The 21,668-nt window shown below is 48.0% G+C and overlaps 2 protein-coding genes across 2 annotated transcripts; both read right to left on the bottom strand.

The window, feature by feature from the left end:
- Positions 1 to 7,544: 7,544 nt before the first annotated feature.
- Positions 7,545 to 10,551, bottom strand: LOC103697296 (G-type lectin S-receptor-like serine/threonine-protein kinase LECRK2). Its single transcript, XM_008779128.3, has one exon. The coding sequence runs from the start codon at positions 10,450 to 10,452 to the stop codon at positions 8,044 to 8,046; it is 2,409 nt and encodes an 802-aa protein (XP_008777350.1). The 5' UTR covers positions 10,453 to 10,551; the 3' UTR covers positions 7,545 to 8,043.
- Positions 10,552 to 13,456: 2,905 nt separating this feature from the next.
- LOC103697297 lies at positions 13,457 to 14,095 on the bottom strand. Its single transcript, XM_008779129.1, has one exon. The coding sequence runs from the start codon at positions 14,093 to 14,095 to the stop codon at positions 13,457 to 13,459; it is 639 nt and encodes a 212-aa protein (XP_008777351.1).
- Positions 14,096 to 21,668: the final 7,573 nt, after the last annotated feature.

The following is a 21,668-nucleotide window of genomic DNA, read 5'->3' as shown; positions in this document are numbered from 1 at the left end:
TGGATCGACCTCCTACAACCACTATTTATCGAATAGAAGATGGTAAGAGTAATAAAAAAATATTTATTTGTTGGTTAAGATCTTGACAACGACATTTTTTTAAAGTTATCCTCAGGTCTACAAGAAAGCCGACAACACTCAGCTCCTGAGCCAACCTACGAGTATCATGGATAAGAGGATGACTATCATTATATCTGTCTACTCTCCGAGCCCAGTCAATCACCACAGAGAAGTCTCCCTCAAGGCATATACGTTCAGCACCATGTACTCGCCTCGCATAGGATATCTCCTCCCAAGCTGCCAGCAGCTCCGTCACAACAACAGTAAGTCCAGGCGTACGCTGGCCACCAGCTGCTATCATCATCTTGAGATGATCTCTGATCACAAATGAGTACTCATCTTCTATGGCAATTTTTCAACTGCCACTCGCATTGCAACTTTCACAATGATGTCAGTGGGGCGGGTTATTTAAAACAAAAAAATTGGGTGGAGACTTGCATCCATGATCATTCCAACAGTTTTGCTGCTCACAGGTGTTAGATTCTTCTCCTTATTAATGTTTGGTGAGCCACTGTCTGCTTTACTAGGGAAGCTGGGTTTGACAGTTCGGCTTGCAGCCTGTTTGCCAAAAAGTAGTATCATACGCATAGATCTGCATGCACATGCATATACCTTTTTTTTTTCTTTTGGGGGGAACAAAAATGAATATGCACATGCATTTTCTTTTTTGAGCATTTACATGCACACATTCGTATACAAATTCACATAATATGCCCTTGTAAAATGACATAAGACATCCATGTGTGGTGGAAGAAGACTACCATCAAGGAATGCATAATACTTATGGACATCAAACATTTACTTTTTATTTAGGGTGATAGAAATTCATGCCTAGCAGTTGAAGTTATTTAATCTCCTCTTGGTAGGGAGACAGGATCTGTGATGCATTATATCTAGCAATTGTAACATATGCGCACATGCACAAGTACCACCCTTATTACTGTTTAGTCACAAAATGCATGGGAATGCGACATAATCAACATAATATATATCATGTAAAACCTCCATTTATATGATTTGTGTTATATTACGTAATCAAAATACATTTACATTTAGATGTCGATGCTTTCATGTCTGGTGGATTTCTTGCACACAATTTAGTTGTCAGACTACTGCACCTGTGCGGCCATTGTTATGCAATGTTTAGAAAGAGATAGCACTCCATTCAGGGCTGTTTATTAAGAACCAAGTTATGGCTAACCAGTATTTTCATCGTGTATAAAAATCATCCTTGCAGCAAATACATATAGTGATAGTTGAAATAAGGTCTGCTGGCTATTGCTGCTATTAGAACTTACAACTATTTTTTATTGTTGTAGAACATTCCATATTCCAGAGAACCAAATTAACTTGCATGTTTATACTGTGCACTTGACTGTAGGTTAAAGGGAGGCAGCTATTGATGTTGTTTGCTGTTTGCAGCCCATTAGGAAAGTCAGGAGGTGCCCTGATCCAACAGTTTGTGATTTTGACATTTGGATCTCTTGCAAACTCGACTCCATACCTCAGAGGAATACTCTGGAAATTGTTTCTGCATGGACGGGTGCGGCAAAGTCTTTGGATTCCCAGTTCTCTACCTTGGCCAATGCAGAACTGAGTAGGAAAAGAGAGTGAAAAAAAGCGCAAAAGAATCAGTGCTCAAGATGTCTGAAGAGGGCACTGATGAAGTTGCAGAGAATCTAAAATATTTCTGTCCTTGAAAGTTTGGCTAGTGGAAAGTTATCAAATGTACCAGATTTGAAGCAGAACTTAGCTGCGGAGTGACAATTCTCTGGAAAGCACCACTCCTTGTCTTAATAAATTTACCTTCTGGAAGTCCTAAGCACCATAAGCAGTGGGGGGTATAAGGATAACATTAGCAGTGTAACCTACTCTCTTACTAAAGGTGAATATTACATGACAAAAGCAGGCATGCAAATGCATCATAATTTTTCCAGCAGTCAACAACCATCAAGTCCAGCATCAGTCGTGAATGTCTAGTCTGAGATGCAGGTCTTCAGATTCTATTCAACAATATGAACCAGAAGTTAACAGATTGACGAGGTCCAATGCCAAGCCATTGCAGAAGGATCCAGCAGTCAACAACCATCAAAGGCCAATAGTTGTCATGAATAGTTAGTCTCAGATGCAGATCTCCAGATTCAATTCAACAATATGAACCAAAAGTTAGATACTTAGATATTGACAAGGTCCAACGCCGAGCAATTGTGTTGTTCCCAAGGTATAACAGTAAATATATTATCATGAAAGTTAAATTCTTTGAGGGACAGCAACCATATAGTCGACATCTTACACTCAATGGCCAGACTCAAACCATGCAAATGGCTTCAGGTCCTACCTCCAAGTCATGACATCTTGGTCTGAGGATATTTTCCCCTGCATTACTCTAAACATCAAATCATACACGAAAATGGCTGATTTCTGTATATGGAAAAGTTAGTATTTGGTTTGAGAAAATTCAAACAACATTTTGTTAGGGGAAAAAAAAATCAGGGACTGCACTAGGGTGATACTCAGCTTAAATAGCTTTATAGAGCATCAGGAGTTTGAGGGCTAGTTTAGAATATGATCCGACATAATATGACTTATCTGGCTTACACTGAAGCTGCTCTTTGTACTGGACCTATCTCCTCTCTTTTGGGATGGATATTAGAATGGAAACACGCTGGAAACATGCTGTTATCAAACCACTAATAAGGTCTGAGATTACTTTTTTTTTTTTTTTTGGTACACTAGCTCCTCACACCAACACACCAAGCGTATATCAGTATAGCCAAGAAAATCAGAAAAAAGAAGATAGCTAAGTGAGTGAGGAATATCTGTCTAGTTCACCTAAAGAAAACTCTTCGAACAATGCGCCACATAGGAGGTCATCCAGTCAGCAGCTGTGTTAGCCTTCAGATAAACATGCATGGCCCTAAATGAACCACAGTCTTCTGTCATTTGCTGTATGTCATCCGACTCGGTGAATTGTCCGTAGATCCCCTCGATCACAGAGGCCGAGCCGTCCTGATGCAGCACCAGTGCGGGGAAAGAGGAGAAGAAGGAAGAACAAGAGAAGGAGAAGGAAGAAGAGGTTGTAGAGACGCAGGAAGGATAGAGGAAAGGAGAAGAAGAGAAGAAAGAACGTAGGGGAAAGAAAATTCCAAATCACTTCATTAAATCCTAATCATTAAAATAGTCCCTTTTATATAGGGCTCAAATACACAATTTGCATAAAATCCCCTTACACAAAAATAACTCCTAATAAGCCCACAAATAACACAAATAAGCCCTAAAATGCAAATGAACCCAAAAATAAAATAAATAAAATAAATATGCAAATAAATGGGTCTGACTCAATTCGGGGGCTCAGGATCATCTGGATGAAGGGCTCTGATGTCCCCATCAACTCCTCCCGGGTGAGAAAAACTCGACCCCGTCGAGTACAGGTCTGTCCGGCTGTCGTACTGCTCCAGAAGATCGGGGTCAAGGCGCTGCAACTGTGCTCTGGAAATCCACGTCACATCAGACTTTGGTCGACCTTTCCACCGAATAAGGTAACATTGGTAACCACCATTCCTGGTTGAAATAACCTGCTCATCCAATATATGTTCTATTTGTTCTCGGTGTGTATGAAATTTGGGAAGTGGTGGCTTAACAGCAGGTAATAGATCAGGGTGTCCAACATGGGCAGGTATGTCAATAAAGGGTTTAGAAGGTATGAATATTGTCTTTTTGTATGGGACTAAATCTTCAATATTAAATGTCGCACTAATCCCATAGTCATCAGGAAGATCCACAACATATGCATTCGAACTGATTTTCTTTAAGATTTTGAACGGTTCTGTACTACAAGTTTGCAATTTTTTAAACGTATTTGAAGAAAATCGTTCAAGCCTAATTCTTATCATGACGTAATCTTTTTCACTTAACTCTTTATAACGTCTGTGTAAATCAGTAAGGGATTTATATTTTAAGTTATTTAAGTGACTACAATTGCTGATTTCTTGATGCAATGAATATGGATGTGATGCAATTGATTGTGCAGACTCAACGACTCTATACTGATGAGACATGAAAGACAAGTCTATGGATTGCCTAGGTTTGTAATCATGCACCACTTCGAATGGACTCATACCTATGGACTTGTTAACCGAACTATGATATGCAAACTCAACTGTCGATAATATTAAATCCCAGGTCCTAGCATATGCATTTGGGTTGAGCCTATGATGTGGAAGGTTGGGCAGAAATACTCCGGGAACTAGATCAATTGCATGTTGGATATCATGCATCGGAGAAAGTGCATCCGGAAGATCATCAGGGACTACATCATTAAACTCCTCTAGAAGGAAAACTACTATAGGGGAATGTTCAAGATTGAACTCCACATGGGTATCTTTAGCTACAAGTGCCAATTCAGGTGACTGGCTCTCAATATCTGTCACTACCTCTTCCACAGTAGTGATGTGAAATGACTTGGTTGTACTTAGATCAATAGTCTCCCTTTGGGAATCATTTTGGACAAAATCTAATTCTATAGGTTCGTCTTCAAAGTCTTCTTCATAATCTTCTATATTTGGTTCATAGACTTCTTCAACATATTCGACCTCTTGGCTCCTAACTTCTGGTTCAGTAATCAGGTAGGTCCTAATGGGACATTGGGATGCTATGTGGTCGAATTGTTGACACATTGAGCATTGGGTTTGGTGCCCAAAAAAATGGGGAAGGATTACAGGTGGTGCAACCAAACCGATTTTAGGTTGGGCTGCAACAGGGGTTGGCGGTGTAGGGGTCCTAGAATTTTGCATGAGCTCATGGATCTCTTGTGTGAATTCCTTGTATCCAGCCCGCATGGCAACGATCTGTTCCTTGATAGACCTCAAAATGTCGGAATTCATGGTAGCTACAGGGGTTTTAGGTTGACTGAGATAGTACTCCATATCACTACAGGTTGGCATGCAATAATGACACTGGGTGATGATGTGAAATGCAGTGTCACTAATGAAACCCTAATAACTATGATGTAGAACCAAATTTAATGCAGGACAATCTACTAATGCAATCTATTATGATTTCAGAAATCAGCAAGTCTTCACAAGAATAACTTAAAATTTAAATGTTGCTGATTTTTACTTCGGTTATTCAGAATTAAGGATTAAGATTATTCAATTTAAGAAATTAGATTGCAATCAAGTAGTACAGTTGTTCTGATCCTAAATTAATCTGATCGAATAATGTTGAGAAACGTTCTGTTACTAGGATGTGTTAATTTAATATTTAAATTTTAAAGGGTAATAGGACGGGTTCGGAAGCGAAAGGTTTAATGTTCTGACTTTCGACAACAATATAAATTTTCAAGACTATGGCTATCATGCAAGAGAACTAGAACATAATTAAATGAACAAGTCAGAAAAAGTAGAAACCTATCACCTGTCGTGAAGTAGTCGACCAAAATCGTGTGCTCGTGGGCGATGATCAGGAGTGCGGTTGCAGCTAATGGACCCTTTCAGTTGGCGTCTACTTGGATCTTTTCACAGTGCCTCTGCGAGTTTGCTGGGCTTGACAATTGAAGGAGAGAAGGGAGAAAGTAATCTGATCTCGGTTTGGCGTAGCCCCTGCTGGTTGTCCCTGTGGGGACTGGGGAGGCAGCCGGGCGGACCCGAAACTTGCGGGTTGCGGGCTGCTGGTTCGGGGCCTGTAAAGTGGAAGCTGGCGCGGGCCCGACACCTGGGCCCTAGGGAAGTAAATACGGGGGCGTGCGGGTCGGTGGGATTGGGTGAGTGCGAACACAGGGGTGGGGCGAAGTGGGTTGTGGGGAAGAGGGGAATAACAGCGGGATGGAGCCGGGAGGGCGGCCGCGGGATGGAGGTGCTCGGCCGCAGGTGGGCGGCGTCTCAGGCGACGAAGCGGCTCGGAAGACGGGTGGTGGAGGGTGGTGCTCGGGGAGCCAAGGCGGCGGCGGGGTCTTGAGGCGGACGCGGACAGCGGCGACTTGGCAGTGACGCGACGCGGCGACGGTGGAAGAGGAAGGGGCGGAGCGCGGCGGCGGGGAGACAAGGCGGCGCTGCAGTGGAGGCGGAGGCGGTCGCAGCGCGGGGGCGGCGCTGTGTGTGGGCGGTAGAGGAAGAGAGCGGCGCTGCGTGCAGGCGGAGGGGAAGCGGGCAAGAGCGTGAGGCGGCGACGGTGAGTGCTGGGCGGCGGAGGCGGTATGGCGACGACGAAGCAGCGATGACGGCGGCGGCACGGGCGGAGCGGCGCTACGAGGGCGGCGGCGCAGCGTGCGGTTGGGGAAGATGAACAGAGGTAAGGGTTTTTTTTTTTTTTTTTTAACTCGACCCGTTAGGATTCGGGTTAACGGGTTTGACCCGATCCGATATCCTTTACGGACCCGTCACGTGCGGGTCGCGTGAAACTTTTTTTTTTTTTTTTTGGACCCGGGTTACCGAGTTGTGGGTTAACGGGTTGAGAACTTCCCGTTACCCCGATTCTTTCTTCAACCTCCCGACGGATTCGGGAGGGCGTCGATCTTCGCGGCGGTGGCTGCGGGCCAGGGCAGGGATCACGACGGCGGCTCCACGACCTGCGGCGGCGGCGGCGAGATCACGGCCACGGCTTCGTGGCCTGCGGCGAAGGTCGGCGGCGGTCCCCTCTATGGACCCGATGCAGGCGGTTGGCGGTAGACGCGGGTGGCCCGAGTTGCAGCGGCGGAGGGAGGCGTTAGGGCGGCGACGGAGAAGGAGAGCGGTGTCCCACTCCCGGATCTGGCCACGGACGGTGGCCACAGGGGTCGTGGCCGAGAGCTTCCTCCGTCAGGACGGTTGCCGCGCGGTTGACACCAGGACGGCGGGCTTCCGTGGGGTCACGGCGACCTCCGGCAGCGAATCGAAGCGGCGGCGCTGGTGTTGTCGTCGGCGAGGGATGGAAGCGGTGGCTGCGAGCGCGGTGACGGGTGGTCACGGGAACAGGGAACCTGCAAAGGTTTGTTTGTTTTTTTTTTTTTTTTTTTTAGGAAGGCTTGATGATGGAGGCGTGCGGTAGTGGGCAGTGGGAAGTCAAAGGAGAAAGACGGAGGCGGTGGGGTGAAGCTGTGCAGCGGGCGTGGGGGTGACTATTCAAGTGGCAGCAAAGAAGAAAGGCGCTGTGTAGAGATCCGGAGCTTTGGCACAGAGGCAAAGCCGAGGCTCTGATACCAAGTTGATGCAGCACCAGTGCGGGGAAAGAGGAGAAGAAGGAAGAACAAGAGAAGGAGAAGGAAGAAGAGGTTGTAGAGACGCAGGAAGAATAGAGGAGGAGAGGAGAAGAAGAGAAGAAAGAACGTAGGGGAAAGAAAATTCCAAATCACTTCATTAAAACCTAATCATGAAAATAGTTCTTTTTATATAGGGCCCAAATACACAATTTGCATAAAACCCCCTTACACAAAAATAACTCCTAATAAGCCCACAAATAACACAAATAAGCCCTAAAATGCAAATGAACCCAGAAATAAAATAAATAAAATAAATATGCAAATAAATGGGTCTGACTCAATCAGGGGGCTCAGGATCATTTGGATGAAGGGCTCTGACGTCCCCATCACGTCCTCCAGGTGGATGCACTCCGCACCCAGAGCACGTCTTGCATATGAGAGGCCTTCTCATGCCGTCCGCAGCTCTGCTCCAATGATAGAGGTGTCGTAGATTCGTCGACCACCAGCCGCCACAAATCTAGAGTGGTGATCTCTGATGACAAAATCCACACCCTCCCTCTTACCTCACTCAGTAGTACTATCATTAAAATTCACATTGAGAAAACAATGAGGTGGAGGCTCTTAGGAAATGTAGACAAACCTAATTATGCTTCGTAGTTATGGTTATGAATCGGCAAAAGCTGGTATAGGATGGACCTGAAAAGCAACAAACATGCTGATTCTAGACATTACGAGGGTGGTTACTCTCTACTATTTCATCATATACTAGAGATGAATTGAAGGCGTTCCTGTTGCTTGAGAACCTGCCATTAATACATCGAGCTGATAAAGGATGTTGGATCTGGTGGCACCGAAACTTCAACTGCACCTTCCAGCATCTGTGTCACCTTCTTCATGGAAGGCCTCATGGATGGCTCTTCCTGAATGCACCAAAGGGCCACAGCCACGAGCCTCTCAAGCATCCTCCAGTTGCTCCTTGCCTCTTCATCATGTTCCACTACAACATCCAGTCTCTTCTCGCTGTAACAGTCGTAAGCCCATTCTGTAAGGATAGGCCCCGCATCGCTCCCAAACTCCAGCTCAATGTTCTTCCTGCAACAAACAATCTCAAGCAACATGACTCCAAAACTATATACGTCGACTTTTGCTGTGATCGCTCTCTTCTTGAACCACTCAGGTGCAACATAGCCTTTCGTCCCCCTGATGTCCGTCTGAGTCCTCGTCTGCTCTTGCATCAGCAGCTTCGCCAGTCCGAAGTCGGAGATTCTTGCCGTAAAGCAGTCATCAAGGAGTATGTTTTCAGGTTTTATGTCGCAATGGATGGTCTGGCTGCTGCATTCCTCGTGCAAATATGATAGCCCTCTTGCAACCCCGAATGCGATCTGCATTCGCTGATCCCAGCTGGGTTTGTTCTCTCCGAAGAGGTAGCTTGCTAGGGAGCCATTGCTCATGAACTCATAGACTAGAAGTCGATGCGGCCCCTCATCACAGAAGCCAAGCAACTGAACTAGATTCTTGTGATGGGTTCTACCAATTGCATTCATCTCTGCTCTGAACTCCTTTTCGCCATCTCGTGCCAGTTTGTCTAGCTTCTTTACTGCAACAAGTGCCTCAGCCTCGCCGAGAGTCAGGACCCCCTTATAGACCGTACCGAACGCACCTTTGCCCAGTATTTCTCCGAACTTGCTGGTAGCTGCTTCTAACGTGTGGTAACTGAAAGCTTGCAAGTGTCCTCCCACCGTCCTGCTGTCTATCTGAGCTCGAGGTGATCTCTTGCGATGCGAGGAGAGGAAGAGCAAGGCTATGGCGGAGATCAACAGGATGTTGACGAAAGCCGAGCAACCGAGCATTGCAGAAACAATGACCGGCGGGCTTTTCCTCCCTCTGCTCAGTCCGGGAGGAGGAGGGGTAGAGTCGACCCTGGGTATCTTGAACAGAGATTTCCCTCCGTATCCTGGATCGACCCTCCCTCCCGAGAGGGGCATCGCCTTCTTCAAGCAGTCGCCGTCCTTGGATATCGCCACCATGCAGCGACAATCCTCCAAGCACGATTGCCGGCACTCATCCTCCTGCATCGGTGACAGCCATTCGTAAGCCGTGTTCGTCCAATTGGTGTTGGGCATCGCCGTCAGTTCAAAGTCAGCCGAGTCATACGCATCGCATCTCGGCTCAGCAAAGTCTGGCATGCAGCCTTTGCTGCTGTTGGCTGGATCGACTAATGAGTATCGTTCTGGACAGAGGCAGGCCTTCTGATTGTTGGCAAACTGGCAGTAGCTGTTGAATCCGCAAGCCCCACTCCCCCCCTTCTCCACGATGACCGCGCTGCAGATGTTTTCAGGTATGAAAGACGCCACCGTCCACGAATCTGGATAGCTCCCATTGCCTGCACCGGTCTTCGGGTATGTATAGTGCCGGAAGACTCCATCGGGATCGAGCGTCGCCCTCTGGTAGTAATCTCCAGGGGATCCAATATTTGCATACGTGACATTGACAAGGCTTGAATTCTCCTGCACTTCCTGAATGCCGGATGATTGGTTGAATACTAGATAGGAGCCGGTACCCAGGGTGCCCTTGGTGAGCCAGTAGGCCTCGTAGGCGTGCTCGGTGGGTAAGGCTATGGTGTTCAGACAGAGGTTGCCGTCGGGCAGCAGGCGGAGCTGAAACCTTCCCACAGAGTAATCGTCCGCACTGGGTGAGCGACGGGAGGAAAGCAATCCTCCTTTGTTCATCACCTGTGTAGGCAGGATCGTGTCGGTCGGGTGCTCGAAGCTCTGCCATGCGTAGCCCGTCCCATCGGAGGCCATCAGCGCGAGGTTTCCGGCATCGAGCATGGTGGCGTATGCAACGTCCCCGACACCCGGAGACCAGACCTCTTGGCCATTGTGGTCTAGGAGAGATAGTCGGCCGTTCCTTGTCAGGGACGCGCTGGATCCTGTCTGCACCGGCTGATCTCTGTTAGCAGACCAAACTACGGTCAGGTTCGTGGTTATTTTGGCGAACCATATGGCGAGGAGGAACTGGTTAGGTTGGAGGGGAACGAATCCGAAGGCAAAATCGCCGGCAGGGGACTGTGCCCACAAGGCGCGTTTATTGCCCTGGGGGGACAGGGAGGAACCACGAGTTATGTTGGGTCCGGTTTGGGCGGCGGCAGAGAGCGGGTGCAGCACAAGGAGAAGGGAGAGAAGGAGCTGGTGCTTGCGCTGGGAGGAAGAAGCCATCTCTATTTTAGTTCACAAGGAGTCCTCCTTAAAATCATGGCAGGCATTAGATTATTAAGGAGTGGAAAACTCAGTCGGATTTCTTTTTTTTCTTTTTTGTTCTTTTGGTACAGCTGTAACTAGACGCGCCCAAAAAGGTCCAAAAAAAAAAAAAATTGATGAAAGGGGGAGGGAACAGACTTGATATTTTTCAAGAAGAACTTTCCTAAATAGCACACAGCATATGAGGCAATTCAGTCAGCAGCGCTGTTCACATCTCGATAAACATTAGTGGTCCGAAAGAAAGCAAACCCTCCCACAAGCCCATAGATATTGCAGAGCAGCGGGTGCCAGTCAATATTGTTGTGTTGGTCCTGAATTCAATCGATTACTATGGCCGAGTCACATTCAATGTAGATAATGTCTGCTTTCAGAATTAACCTAGCATAGATGATGCTCTCTCATACAACTCTCAATTCATAAGAAAGCCAAACATTTGTGTGGTTGCAAGAAAGTTTGACGATTGGAACAGGCGATGCTCAGATGAAAAGCTACCAAGTGTCTCTCCTCTACTCCTCCGGCACGTCCGCGGAAGGCACCTATAATGTAAGTTTCAAAGCATGAAGCAATAGACTTTGACTCAAAAGAAACGTGTCAAGACCGCAATTTAAACATTTGCAATATCGACCGACCAGCTAGATGGGGATATATGGGGCCGAGCATGTAGCACGCACATGGCGTCCGCACCCTTGTTATTGTCCTTCCAATGCATTAGGTTTACTCGGTGAGAAATTGCGATACATTACAGTGTAGAACACTGCTTGACTGGAAGGACTTCGAATAACTTTGCAGAGAAAAATATCAAGCGGATCCATGAAAACAGTAGGCATCGTATTTGATTAAAACATTCGTAATGATCCAATGTTTTGAATTAGTTGATCATTAGGTGTAAAATCAACTGCCGTAAATCTGATCTTAATGTCGTTTTTTATCCGAAAATTGTAAAAGATTTTAGAAAACAATGTAATGATCTGAAACCCAAAAAAAGGACGTCATTGTTTGGTGTTCAGCCATGATAAAGGAGTACCAGTTCCGGTCTAAACTCGCTCGCCATTTTACCAAAGGAAAATTCAAAAATAAGAAAAAAGCTCAAACACGATTACTTCTGTTTGCGTAGACCAGGCCATCATTCATTTATTATTTTTTCCCCGTAAAGAACGGGTCGTCGTCGTTCTGGTCTTTCCTTGGAAGATTCTAGCAAGTTTTCCGGACTTGGGGAAAAGTTGTAAGCCTTACCCTTTCAAAGACTTGAACATGGTTACCGTTTACTTGGTTTATTATGGTGCAGGAATGCAGTCTCAAACCTAATCTCGCGTCCATATTCTCAAGAAGAAAGGACAAAACCTACTCCAGCATCTTGTCTAAATGAATTTGGGGACTTTCTCCACCTTTCCTCTCAAATCTGGAAGCCGCATCGACTTTCTAGTCCACTTCTAGCGCCCAAGTAATTTTCGACCAGATCCATGTTAAAGTGAGAGATGCTTCTTTGTTTTGGTGTCCTGTCGTATAGACTTGGTCTTTGGCATTTTTGCAGGAAAAAATATCAAGTAAATTGATGGACATGCAGTTTCCTGGTCTGTTTTGAATCAAAATGATCAATGTTTTGAATCGCTTGGCCGTTGGAAGAGGAACACAAGAAGAAATGTTCTTTCTTGAGTACAAGAAGGAAGATTTTAAATAAGCTGTCGCAAATCTGCTCTCCGTTCCAGTCCAGTTCCATATCCGAGAATACCGAAACATTATGAAAACTGCTATATATGGTTTGGGCTGGTTTGTTGTGGGGTCGGTGCAGATATTTTTTTTTTTTTTTTTGGTACATCAGCTGCTCATACTAATTTTGCATGAACACAACCATCTAAATCCATGGTAATAAGACTACCCAGTGGGGATGGAACTGAAGTATGCCGAGTCCCAAAGATTGCACCAGAGTATTGGGCAGTGAACGAGGCGATCCAATCCGTAGCTCTATTCGCCTCACGAAGCACGTGCACAGCTTGGAAAGCACAACACTCCCTCATCATCTGCCAGATGTCACTTAGAAGCGGCAGCTCTGCCTCTCCCCGCCCCACCTCCAGATGCGCTCAATCATCTCGGCTAAATCCCTCTCGAGGATAATACACCCAGCCTCCAATACATGTCTCGTATAGGAGAGTTCCTCTCATGCTGCCCTGAGCTCCACCCTAAAAGTTGAAACCTTGAAGGTGCGATGCCCTCTAACAGTAATCAATTTGGAGTCATGATCCTTGATTACAAACTCCACACCAGCATAATCTCCATCAGCGGGCAAACTACCGTCGAAATTCACGTTGAGATGCCGAGCCATCCTAGATGAATCAGCCAAGGTCGCCTTCATAACCTCCATAGCCTGAAGGAGGGCCTTTTCCATAACGGACCTTAGAGGGGCCCTCCTATCTCCGAAGACTCTATTATTTCTATCTAGCAAGATGTGATAGGCCAGGTAGATAGCAGCAGTACCCTACCTAGCGGTACTCTGGGAGCCAAGGCCAAGCCAAGCCTCGGGTCACCCGACCCACGTCTCCCCAGCCTGACTGCCACTCCGATTCTGGACGGGCTGCGGGGCCCGTTCCAGCACCCCTGGGCCTAGCCCAGCCTCCTGAACAGCAACATCCCCCCGGCCCATGACTGACTGGTCCATAACGGTGCCCCAGACGGGTCCTAACTCGGTGGCCTGCCCGAGCGAACTTGTCATCTCCTCCAACCCCTCCAGGCTCCAGCACGCCCGCGGATGCCCCCTTCCCCGGCGACCGCCCCTAGCGACCTTGGACGGTGTCTGCCACCCATCCGGGTCCGACAGTGGGATAGGCTCCACCGATCTAGTCCCTTCTTGGTGCATCAGCTGTCCGAGTGCCGACCTCGCCGCCCCCAAGGATGGTGGCACCATCGTCCCCCTTGAGTTGCTCTTGGATGATGGCCCCCTAGGTGGCCGAACCCTATTAGTGGTCAGTCAAGGTTCGAAGACCAGACGACCACCCCCTCGGCACTGCTCCTTGTCAACCGCTCCGGGGTCCATTCCCGGCACCTCAGGCCCACCAGCCCCCAACGGCACCCGAGAGGAGGAAACTAACAAACCTCCGATCTGCCCGTACCGGTAGCACACCACCAGCAAGCTTTCGTTTACGAAAGCCTGCCAGAATCTTTCCGATGGGCTTTGGACAAATAGCCTCGGCTTCAACGGCAACCTCGTGTCCAGTTCCACCCTCACCCTCGCAAACCCTAGCTTGCATTGCCGCTCGGTGAATTCATCCACCGCCACTAGCCGACCGGCTGCCGCGGCAATCTCCCGGATGGATTCGCGCTCCCAATATTCCACCGGCAGCCGTGGGAGGCGAATCCAAGCTAACACCCTGTGCACACACTTCACCCCTGGGATGAAGTCCGGTTGCCACCTATCCATAGTGAGGAGTTGCCTGGCGACGACTGGGTCGTTCGCCATCGTCGCCTCCCGATCGCCTTTAGTCTTGAACCGCAGCAAGAGATGCTCCTCCGCCGTCGGTAGAGCTTTGGAGTCATAGTTGAGTTTCCCCTTGACACGGAGCTCCCGAGCTACCCACTCCTCAGGCACACACCGACCCAAGCTCCTCATGATAACCGCCCTGGAGCTCTAGGCTAGCTGAGCTCTCCCTAGCCTTTCCGACGGCATCACCAGAACCTCGGTGAAGTGCCGCTGCACCACCTTCAGCTCTTCGTCCGAGATGCGGTGGCTAGACCAAATGGCTTGTCGCAAGGAGCCTCTGGCCACCTCCACCCATGGCTTGTTGGTAGCGATGGCCCCTAGATTCGGGCACTCCCCACGTCCCCCGGTGCGGCGATGCCCACCTTCTCCTTCCTCGGTCGACGATCTCCCATGTTCCGCTCCCCGGGTGTTCGACAAAAGTCCGCACTCAGGCACAACTTTTGGCGCACTCCCCCTCCCTCTCTCGCATGACTTCCTCACTTGCTACCTTGAGGGGAAAAAGATTTGGGCTCTAGAGCGAGACAGGATGTGAAAAATGGACTTCATTCTAGACATTTGTTTAGTTCCACATTAATTATTTGCTGAAAATATCTTGGGTATTTATATCGGGCTAAGGAATCCAATAATACCATCTAACTAGCTTTTTCTGGGAAAGATTTTGGGTTGTTACAAATGGTATCCAAGCACATCCATCTATGACATATGTGGACTAGAAGATACTACAATAAAAGTCCATTTGGATTGATCAATCGTTGTATTTGTGATTGGATTTGAATGGATTTAGACTCTTAGTCTAGCGAGAATATGTAGACTTAAAAGGAAGAAGTATATGAGGATTTGTGCAGATATATATTTAATTCCATATCGGTTATTTGCCGAAAAGATTTTGGATGCTTATACAAGACTAAAGAACTCAAATAATATCTTTCAACTAGTTTTTAGGAAAAGATCATGAGTTTTTATATTTATAAAATAAAATTGTTTGCTCTCCATATAAATCGAGAAGTTTGCTCTTGTTTGGTAGAATGTAATTCCTTCTTGTTATGACATGTTTCCTTTCTACGCCCTTCCCTCCTTGTTTCTCTTTAAAAAAATGTTGATGTCATGACAAAGGAGTTTGCATATCTTGCTTAGTCGCTGCCATGTTGTTCCTTTTTAAAAGAATAAGGTAGTAAACATACTTCTTGTTTGTGGGCGAATAAAAAAAGAAAATACTAGGAGCCAATTTGCATAGGGATACTTTAGACTGGAAAAATAAATTTTATATTAGATTGTGTTGGGGGAAAAATGGATCGTTCAAAGCACATGGTCAAGTCGCCGATACTTGATGACGAACGTGACGACAGCAAGTATACTCTTAGCAGTCACGACCTCAGAGCGCTCAGTCTCGGCATCGACGACCCCAGAGCTCACGATCTCGACCTCGGCATGACCTTGCAGGCATGGTCTCTGTTGAGATAAGCCCGATCGATCTCGAAGCCAAGAAAGACCCAGTCAAAGGGAGAAGCAAACCTCCCCACTCCACTGAAAATCAAGTCCTCCATATTCGGGATCAAATTTCGCAATCTCCGCCTCAACAGCTGTCAACATTTGAATCCACACGATCTTAACGGATCACCAGCTATCCCGAAATCTCGGGCCGTTTACGATAACTCATTGATTTGCGCAATCACGCCCGATCACAGGTAACTGCTGCACCCCCTCCTATAAAAAGGGGGTGAGAAACTCCAGGCGGGGGATCTCTCTCCTCTTCCTCTCCGTGGCCAAAACACATCACTACATCATTACTCTCCCCTCCATTATTCTCTCTCCATTAAAAATTCCTCTTTGACTTAAGCATTGGAGGGCCTACGCCGGAACCTCCGGCCACAGGCTTCTTGCAGGTCCGCCGGAGACAGCCATCAGCCGTCGCACCACCAGCCGGAGCTCCTCCTCCTCGATCCGCGGTCATCCCTGGGTCCAATTTCCAGCAATAGTTGGCGCTAGAGGAAGGGACCGAGTCGTGATCATGAGACTGAGAAGCAGAGGAGCCTCTAATGCCTCTCGGCATCGCATACCAAGTCCTGGCCGCTCAGTCCAGAACCTGCCACCAAGGCCTCCGGCGGATCAAGTTCCTCAGATCCAACTTGAGCAATTCAACATGCTGGTGCAGTAAGTCCAGGCACTAGCAGCAGCAGTCCAAGGCCTGCAACGCGTGGAGGCCCCTCACATGCCACCTCTGTAGGTTCATGTTCAATCGACGCTCCTTCCAGATGGACCTGTGTCCCAAGGCCGAGATCCCCATGACTCTTTGAGGGTCAACAATGGAAAACGACGCTGTCACCAGGGTTCAACCCGAGCGTCTCCCCGGAGATAGCCGCTAAGGAAAAACCAGGATAAAAGGCCATAACCTTCGGAAGCCGAATCGACCCCAGGTCAATCAGTACCGGGACAGACCACCATGTCAACTTTCCAAGGCGGAGAACTCGACAAGAAGGTCGAAGAACTCGAGCGGCGAGTCGAGGCACTTCAGGATCAAAGAATCAGGCGTGAGGACGACCCTGATTTCACTACCAAGTCGTCCTTGTGCCGCCTAATCGAGGATGAGCCGATCCCACCAAGATTCAAAATGCCCCAAATAGAATCCTACAATGGAACCACAGATCCCCTGGATCATCTGGAGAGTTACAGAGCCCTCATGGTACTGCAAGGATCCTCGGAGGCTCTGCTGTGCAAGGCTTTTCCTGCAACCCTCTGAGGAACGGCCCGGATCTGGTTCTCCGGGCTAAAGCCGAGCATCGTGCTCTCCTTCGAACAGCTCCGCAGGCAGTTTGCGGCTAATTTTGCTGCCAGCAGGCGCCAGTAGCGAACGTCGGATTTTCTTCTCGACATCAAGCAGAAGAAAAGAGAATCCCTGAAAGACTACATCAACCGTTTCACTGCCGCCACTTGGGAGGTCCGTGAGCTCGACCAATCGATTGCCATGTCGGCTTTAAAAATAGGAGCTCGGCCCTATAAATTTCTTTTCTCCATCGAGAAGAATTTTTCTGCCGATTTTACGGAAATGCTGGCCCGAGCTCGAAAATATACGAAGGCTGAAGAAGCCATGGCTTCTCGGCGAGACGCTGCCGAGCAGCCCTCAAAGGGGCAGAAAAGATATCGCGTGGAGCGTGGCCGCCCAAGAAGTCGATCATCTCGCCGTGAGGAGAACCTGCCTCGATTGAGGAGTCCATCTCACCTGAGACCGTGGCCCCGACCGAGATCACCGCCTCGGCAAAGAACACCACCAGGGAGGTATGGGAACTATACTCCCCTCACTACTACTCGGTCCGAGATTCTCATGGAGATAGAAGGCCGAGGCTATCTCCAACCGCCGCCACCGATGCGGGAATCAGAAGCTCGGCAATGCTCTAGGAAGTACTGTCGCTTCCACCGAGATCATGGCCACGACACCGAGGAGTATTTCTGACTCCGAGACGAGATCGAAGCGCTTATCCATCGTGGAGTACTCAACTGGTTCGTACGGAACCGGCGAGAAGAAAGTGTTAGATGTATGCCCTAGAAGCCAATCTGGCAGACACATTATTTATTCTGGGATATAAATGTTGGCAGCGCCCTGCACCGGAATCCACTCACACCAGTACAACCACCAACGTCGGACAAGCAAAGAGAGAAGCAAACGGATAAGCACTCTCTCGCTCCCTCGACACCGGACTCAAGGATCACCGCTTCGCTTCCGCTACGAAGGGCAAAATATTACCCCGTGGTATCAATAGGGTAAAACACTTGAGCACCGCAGCGGATTATCAAACCAAAGGAAGAAGAAATAGAAAGAAAATAGCAAAGCAAACACAAAGATGTAACGAGGTTCGGCTACAAGTAGCCTACGTCCTCCACCGCTCCAAATCTCAATTAGGATGAACAGATTACAGAGATAGCACACACCCGAACGATCACACACAATCGCTCTACAAGAGATTCACACAGAATTCCCTTTGCACAAGAAGTAGGATCCCAATCCTCTTCTTCTCTAGAACCCTAGCCGCACAAAACAAGAGTCTCTCTCGAAATATCCTTGAATATCTCTCCTCCTAGGGCTCTCATGAGTCTTATATATAGTCTCAAGACCTTCAGATGATCATAGCCGTCGAAACGCCACCAAAAAACACCAAAAGAAAATCGTCCGTACGATTTTCCGCGAGCCCGAGTCGACTCGGCTGTGGTTCGAGTCGACTCTGGCACGTCTGAACAAAACTGGCACGATCTCGGGTCGACTCGACTGTAGCTCGAGTCGACTCGACGATGCTTCAAGTCGACTCGACTGTAGCTCGAGTCGACTCGACGATGCTTCGAGTCGACTCGACTGTAGCTCGAGTCGACTCTGACAGTCCAGACAGAAACATGGTTTTCTCGGTCTTCTGGCCTTTCTCCTTCCGGGTCGACTCGACTGTTCCCGAGTCGACTCGACTGTTCCCGAGTCGACTCTGACAGTCCGCCAGACAGAATTATGCAGAATTGATTCTCCTTCAATTCTCTTCATCACCAATGGTCTCCACATACCCCAACAATCTCCCACTTGGAGACCTTGGGTATATCCTCTTGTTACTTGGCTCTCCTCTGTGCTCCCACTGAAAATGAATCATCCTAGTGAAATCGGTACGATGCCTCCTCAACGTCTTCAAGCATGAAGACCAGCAGAAGCTGAACAACACCTCAGCTTCTCCACCGTGGCGACCTTCGTCAACATATCTGCAGGATTCTGACTTGTATGAATCTTCTCCAACTTGACGAGTCCCTGCTCGAGCAATGACCTCACGAAGTGGTACCGTATGTCAATATGCTTCGTCCTTGAATGGAAAGCTGAATTCTTTGCCAGATGAATTGCACTTTGACTATCTGAATATAACATGCAATCCTTCTGCTCCTTCCCAAGCTCCTTCATCAAGCCCTGAAGCCATATTAGTTCCTTGCATGCCTCTGTGGCTGCCACATACTCCGCCTCCGTAGTCGACAATGCAACAACTGGTTGCAACCTGGAAATCCAACTGACGGCTCCACTGCCCAAGGTGAACAAGTACCCTGTCGTGCTTCTCCTGCCATCCAAGTCCCCTGCCATGTCTGAGTCCACAAAGCCCTATAACTGGATCTCAGAACCTCCATAGCACAATGACATGTGCTCCGTGCCTTTCAGATACCTCAGTATCCATTTGACCGCGCGCCAATGCTCCAAGCCTGGGCAGCTCATAAAGCGACTCACAACTCCCACTGCTTGAGCAATGTCTGGTCTTGTACACACCATAGCGTACATCAAGCTCTCCACCGCCGATGCATACGGGATTTTTGACATATTGAGCTCCTCCACCCGCGTCTTCGGACTTTGCCCTTTGGAAAGCTTTAAGTGGGCACCTAGTGGTGTGCCAACAGGTTTGGCACCCTCCATGCAGAATCTCTTGAGTACTCGGCTGATGTACTCCGCCTGAGATAGTCTGAGGATATGTTTAGACCTATCTCTGCTGATCCGCATCCCAAGGATCTGTTTTGCTGCTCCTAGATCCTTCATTGCAAATTTTCTTGATAGCTTCAGCTTCAATTTTGCAATCTCATGCATGCTAGCTCCTGCAACTAACATGTCATCAACATACAATAGCAAGATAATGTAAGATGTACCGAAGTCCCGAAAGTAGCAACAGTGATCCTCCTGACATCTCCTGTATCCTATCTCAAGCATGTAACTATCGAACTTGAGATACCATTGCCTGGGTGCCTGTTTCAAACCATAGAGGCTTTTCTTTAATTTGCAGACTAAGTCACCCGTGCCAGCTGCAATGTATCCCTCCGACTGCTGCATATATATCTCCTCATCGAGATCTTCGTGGAGAAAGGCCGTCTTCACATCAAGCTGCTCTAAGTGAAGATCCTCTACTGCCACCATGCTCAGCACCGCTCGAATAGAACTCATCTTGACTACAGGAGAAAAGATCTCCGTGAAGTCGATACCTGCTCTCTGCTGAAATCCTTTTACAACCAGCCTGGCCTTGTACCGTTTCTTCCCATTCTGCTCTTCCTTCAGCCTGTAAACCCATTTGTTTGACAATGCTTTCTTCCCCTTGGGCAGATCCACCAAATCCCACGTTTGATTCTGTTCCAATGACTCCATCTCATCATCCATGGCCAACTCCCACTCCTTCCTGGTATCAACCTCCAATGCCTCCGTGAAGCATTCAGGTTCGCCATTATCTGTGAGCAGCAAATAACTAAGAGTCTCATCATACCTTTGAGGAGGCTTCCCATGAGTACTACGAGTGGACCTTCTTAGTTGTGGAGAGGGTGCCAATACTTCAGGTTCTTGCTCTGACTGAGTCTTCTGACCAGAATTTGTAGACTCCTCTTCAGGATCCACAAAACACGGCTCAACAGGTTTTGTTTCTGATTCAGTGCTCTGCTGCATTTTCTCATTAAATACCACATCATTACTACGAATGATCTTCCTGTGTTCGGGATCCCAAAACCGATACCCAAACTGTTGACCTCCGTATCCAACGAAAATGCACTTCTTTGATTTGGCGTCTAGTTTGCTTCTTTGACTGGAATCAACATGGACATAACTGGTACAACCGAATACTCGTAAGTGCGCCAAATCAATCTTCTTCGCTGTCCATGCTTCCTCAGGAATCCCAAATTCAAGTTTCTTTGATGGCCCTCTGTTGATCAAGTAGGCAGCAGTGTTAACTGCTTCCGCCCAAAACTGCTGTGGCAATCCAGCATGTATCCTCATACTCCTGGCACGCTCATTAATTGTTCTGTTCATCCTTTCAGCAACTCCATTTTGTTGTGGTGTCCCTGGAACTGTCCTCTGCCTGACGATCCCAGCCTCTGCACAGTAGTCCTCAAACTCCCTGCTACAATACTCACCACCGTTGTCTGATCTCAGGCATTTTAACCTTCTTCCTGTCTCGAGTTCTACCATTGCCTGCCATCTCCTGAAGACCCCAAATACCTCTGACTTGTGCTTCAAGAAGAACACCCAAAGCTTCCTGGTAGCATCATCAATAAAAGTAACATAGTACTGAGATCCACCAATGGAAGAAACCGGTGCAGGCCCCCACACGTCCGTGTGCACGAGATCTAGCTTTTCTTGCTTCCGAGGTTTACCTTCTTTGTTGAATGAAACACGCTTCTGCTTTCCGAGAATACAATCCTCACAGAAGTCCATCTCAACACTCCTGAGACCCTGCAGCTTTTCCAACTGGTGCATCACCTCCAGTCCCTGATAACTCATGTGCCCAAGTCTGCAATGCCATAACTTGGCGTCCACATCTGCTGCAGCAACTCCAATAGAGTTCTCCGTGCCATTGGCGATATAAAGTGTCCCAACCTTCTTGCCACTAGCCACCATCAACGAACCCCTGGATATCTTCCACTGATCAGCTGTGAAAATAGTCTTGTACCCCTGGCTCGCCAACTGTCCAACAGAAATCAGATTCCTCTGCAGTTGAGGCACGTGCCGTACGTCCTCAAGCTCAAGTGAAGATCCAGAAATCAACTTCACTTCCGCGCTTCCCCTTCCTTGTATGGTGCAAGGCTCTCCATCCCCTAAGTAGACTTTGCCGAAGTCTCCCTTCTCATATCCTCCAAGAAGCTTCCGTTGGGATGTAGCATGGAAAGACGCGCCCGAGTCTATCACCCAAGACTCGTCACCGGTAGATAAAGATAAAACGAGGGC

Source organism: Phoenix dactylifera, unplaced genomic scaffold (assembly GCF_009389715.1).
Source record: "Phoenix dactylifera cultivar Barhee BC4 unplaced genomic scaffold, palm_55x_up_171113_PBpolish2nd_filt_p 001626F, whole genome shotgun sequence".
In the NCBI taxonomy this organism is placed as follows: Eukaryota; Viridiplantae; Streptophyta; class Magnoliopsida; order Arecales; family Arecaceae; genus Phoenix; species Phoenix dactylifera.
The sequence above is the reverse complement of the archived record's forward strand: the minus strand, read 5'-3'. Positions and strand labels throughout refer to the sequence as shown.

Coding starts and splice junctions, on each gene's coding strand:
- LOC103697296 (XM_008779128.3), bottom strand. CDS start 10,452: ATGGCTTCTTCCTCCCAGCGCAAGCACCAGCTCCTTCTCTCCCTTCTC.
- LOC103697297 (XM_008779129.1), bottom strand. CDS start 14,095: ATGAGGAGCTTGGGTCGGTGTGTGCCTGAGGAGTGGGTAGCTCGGGAG.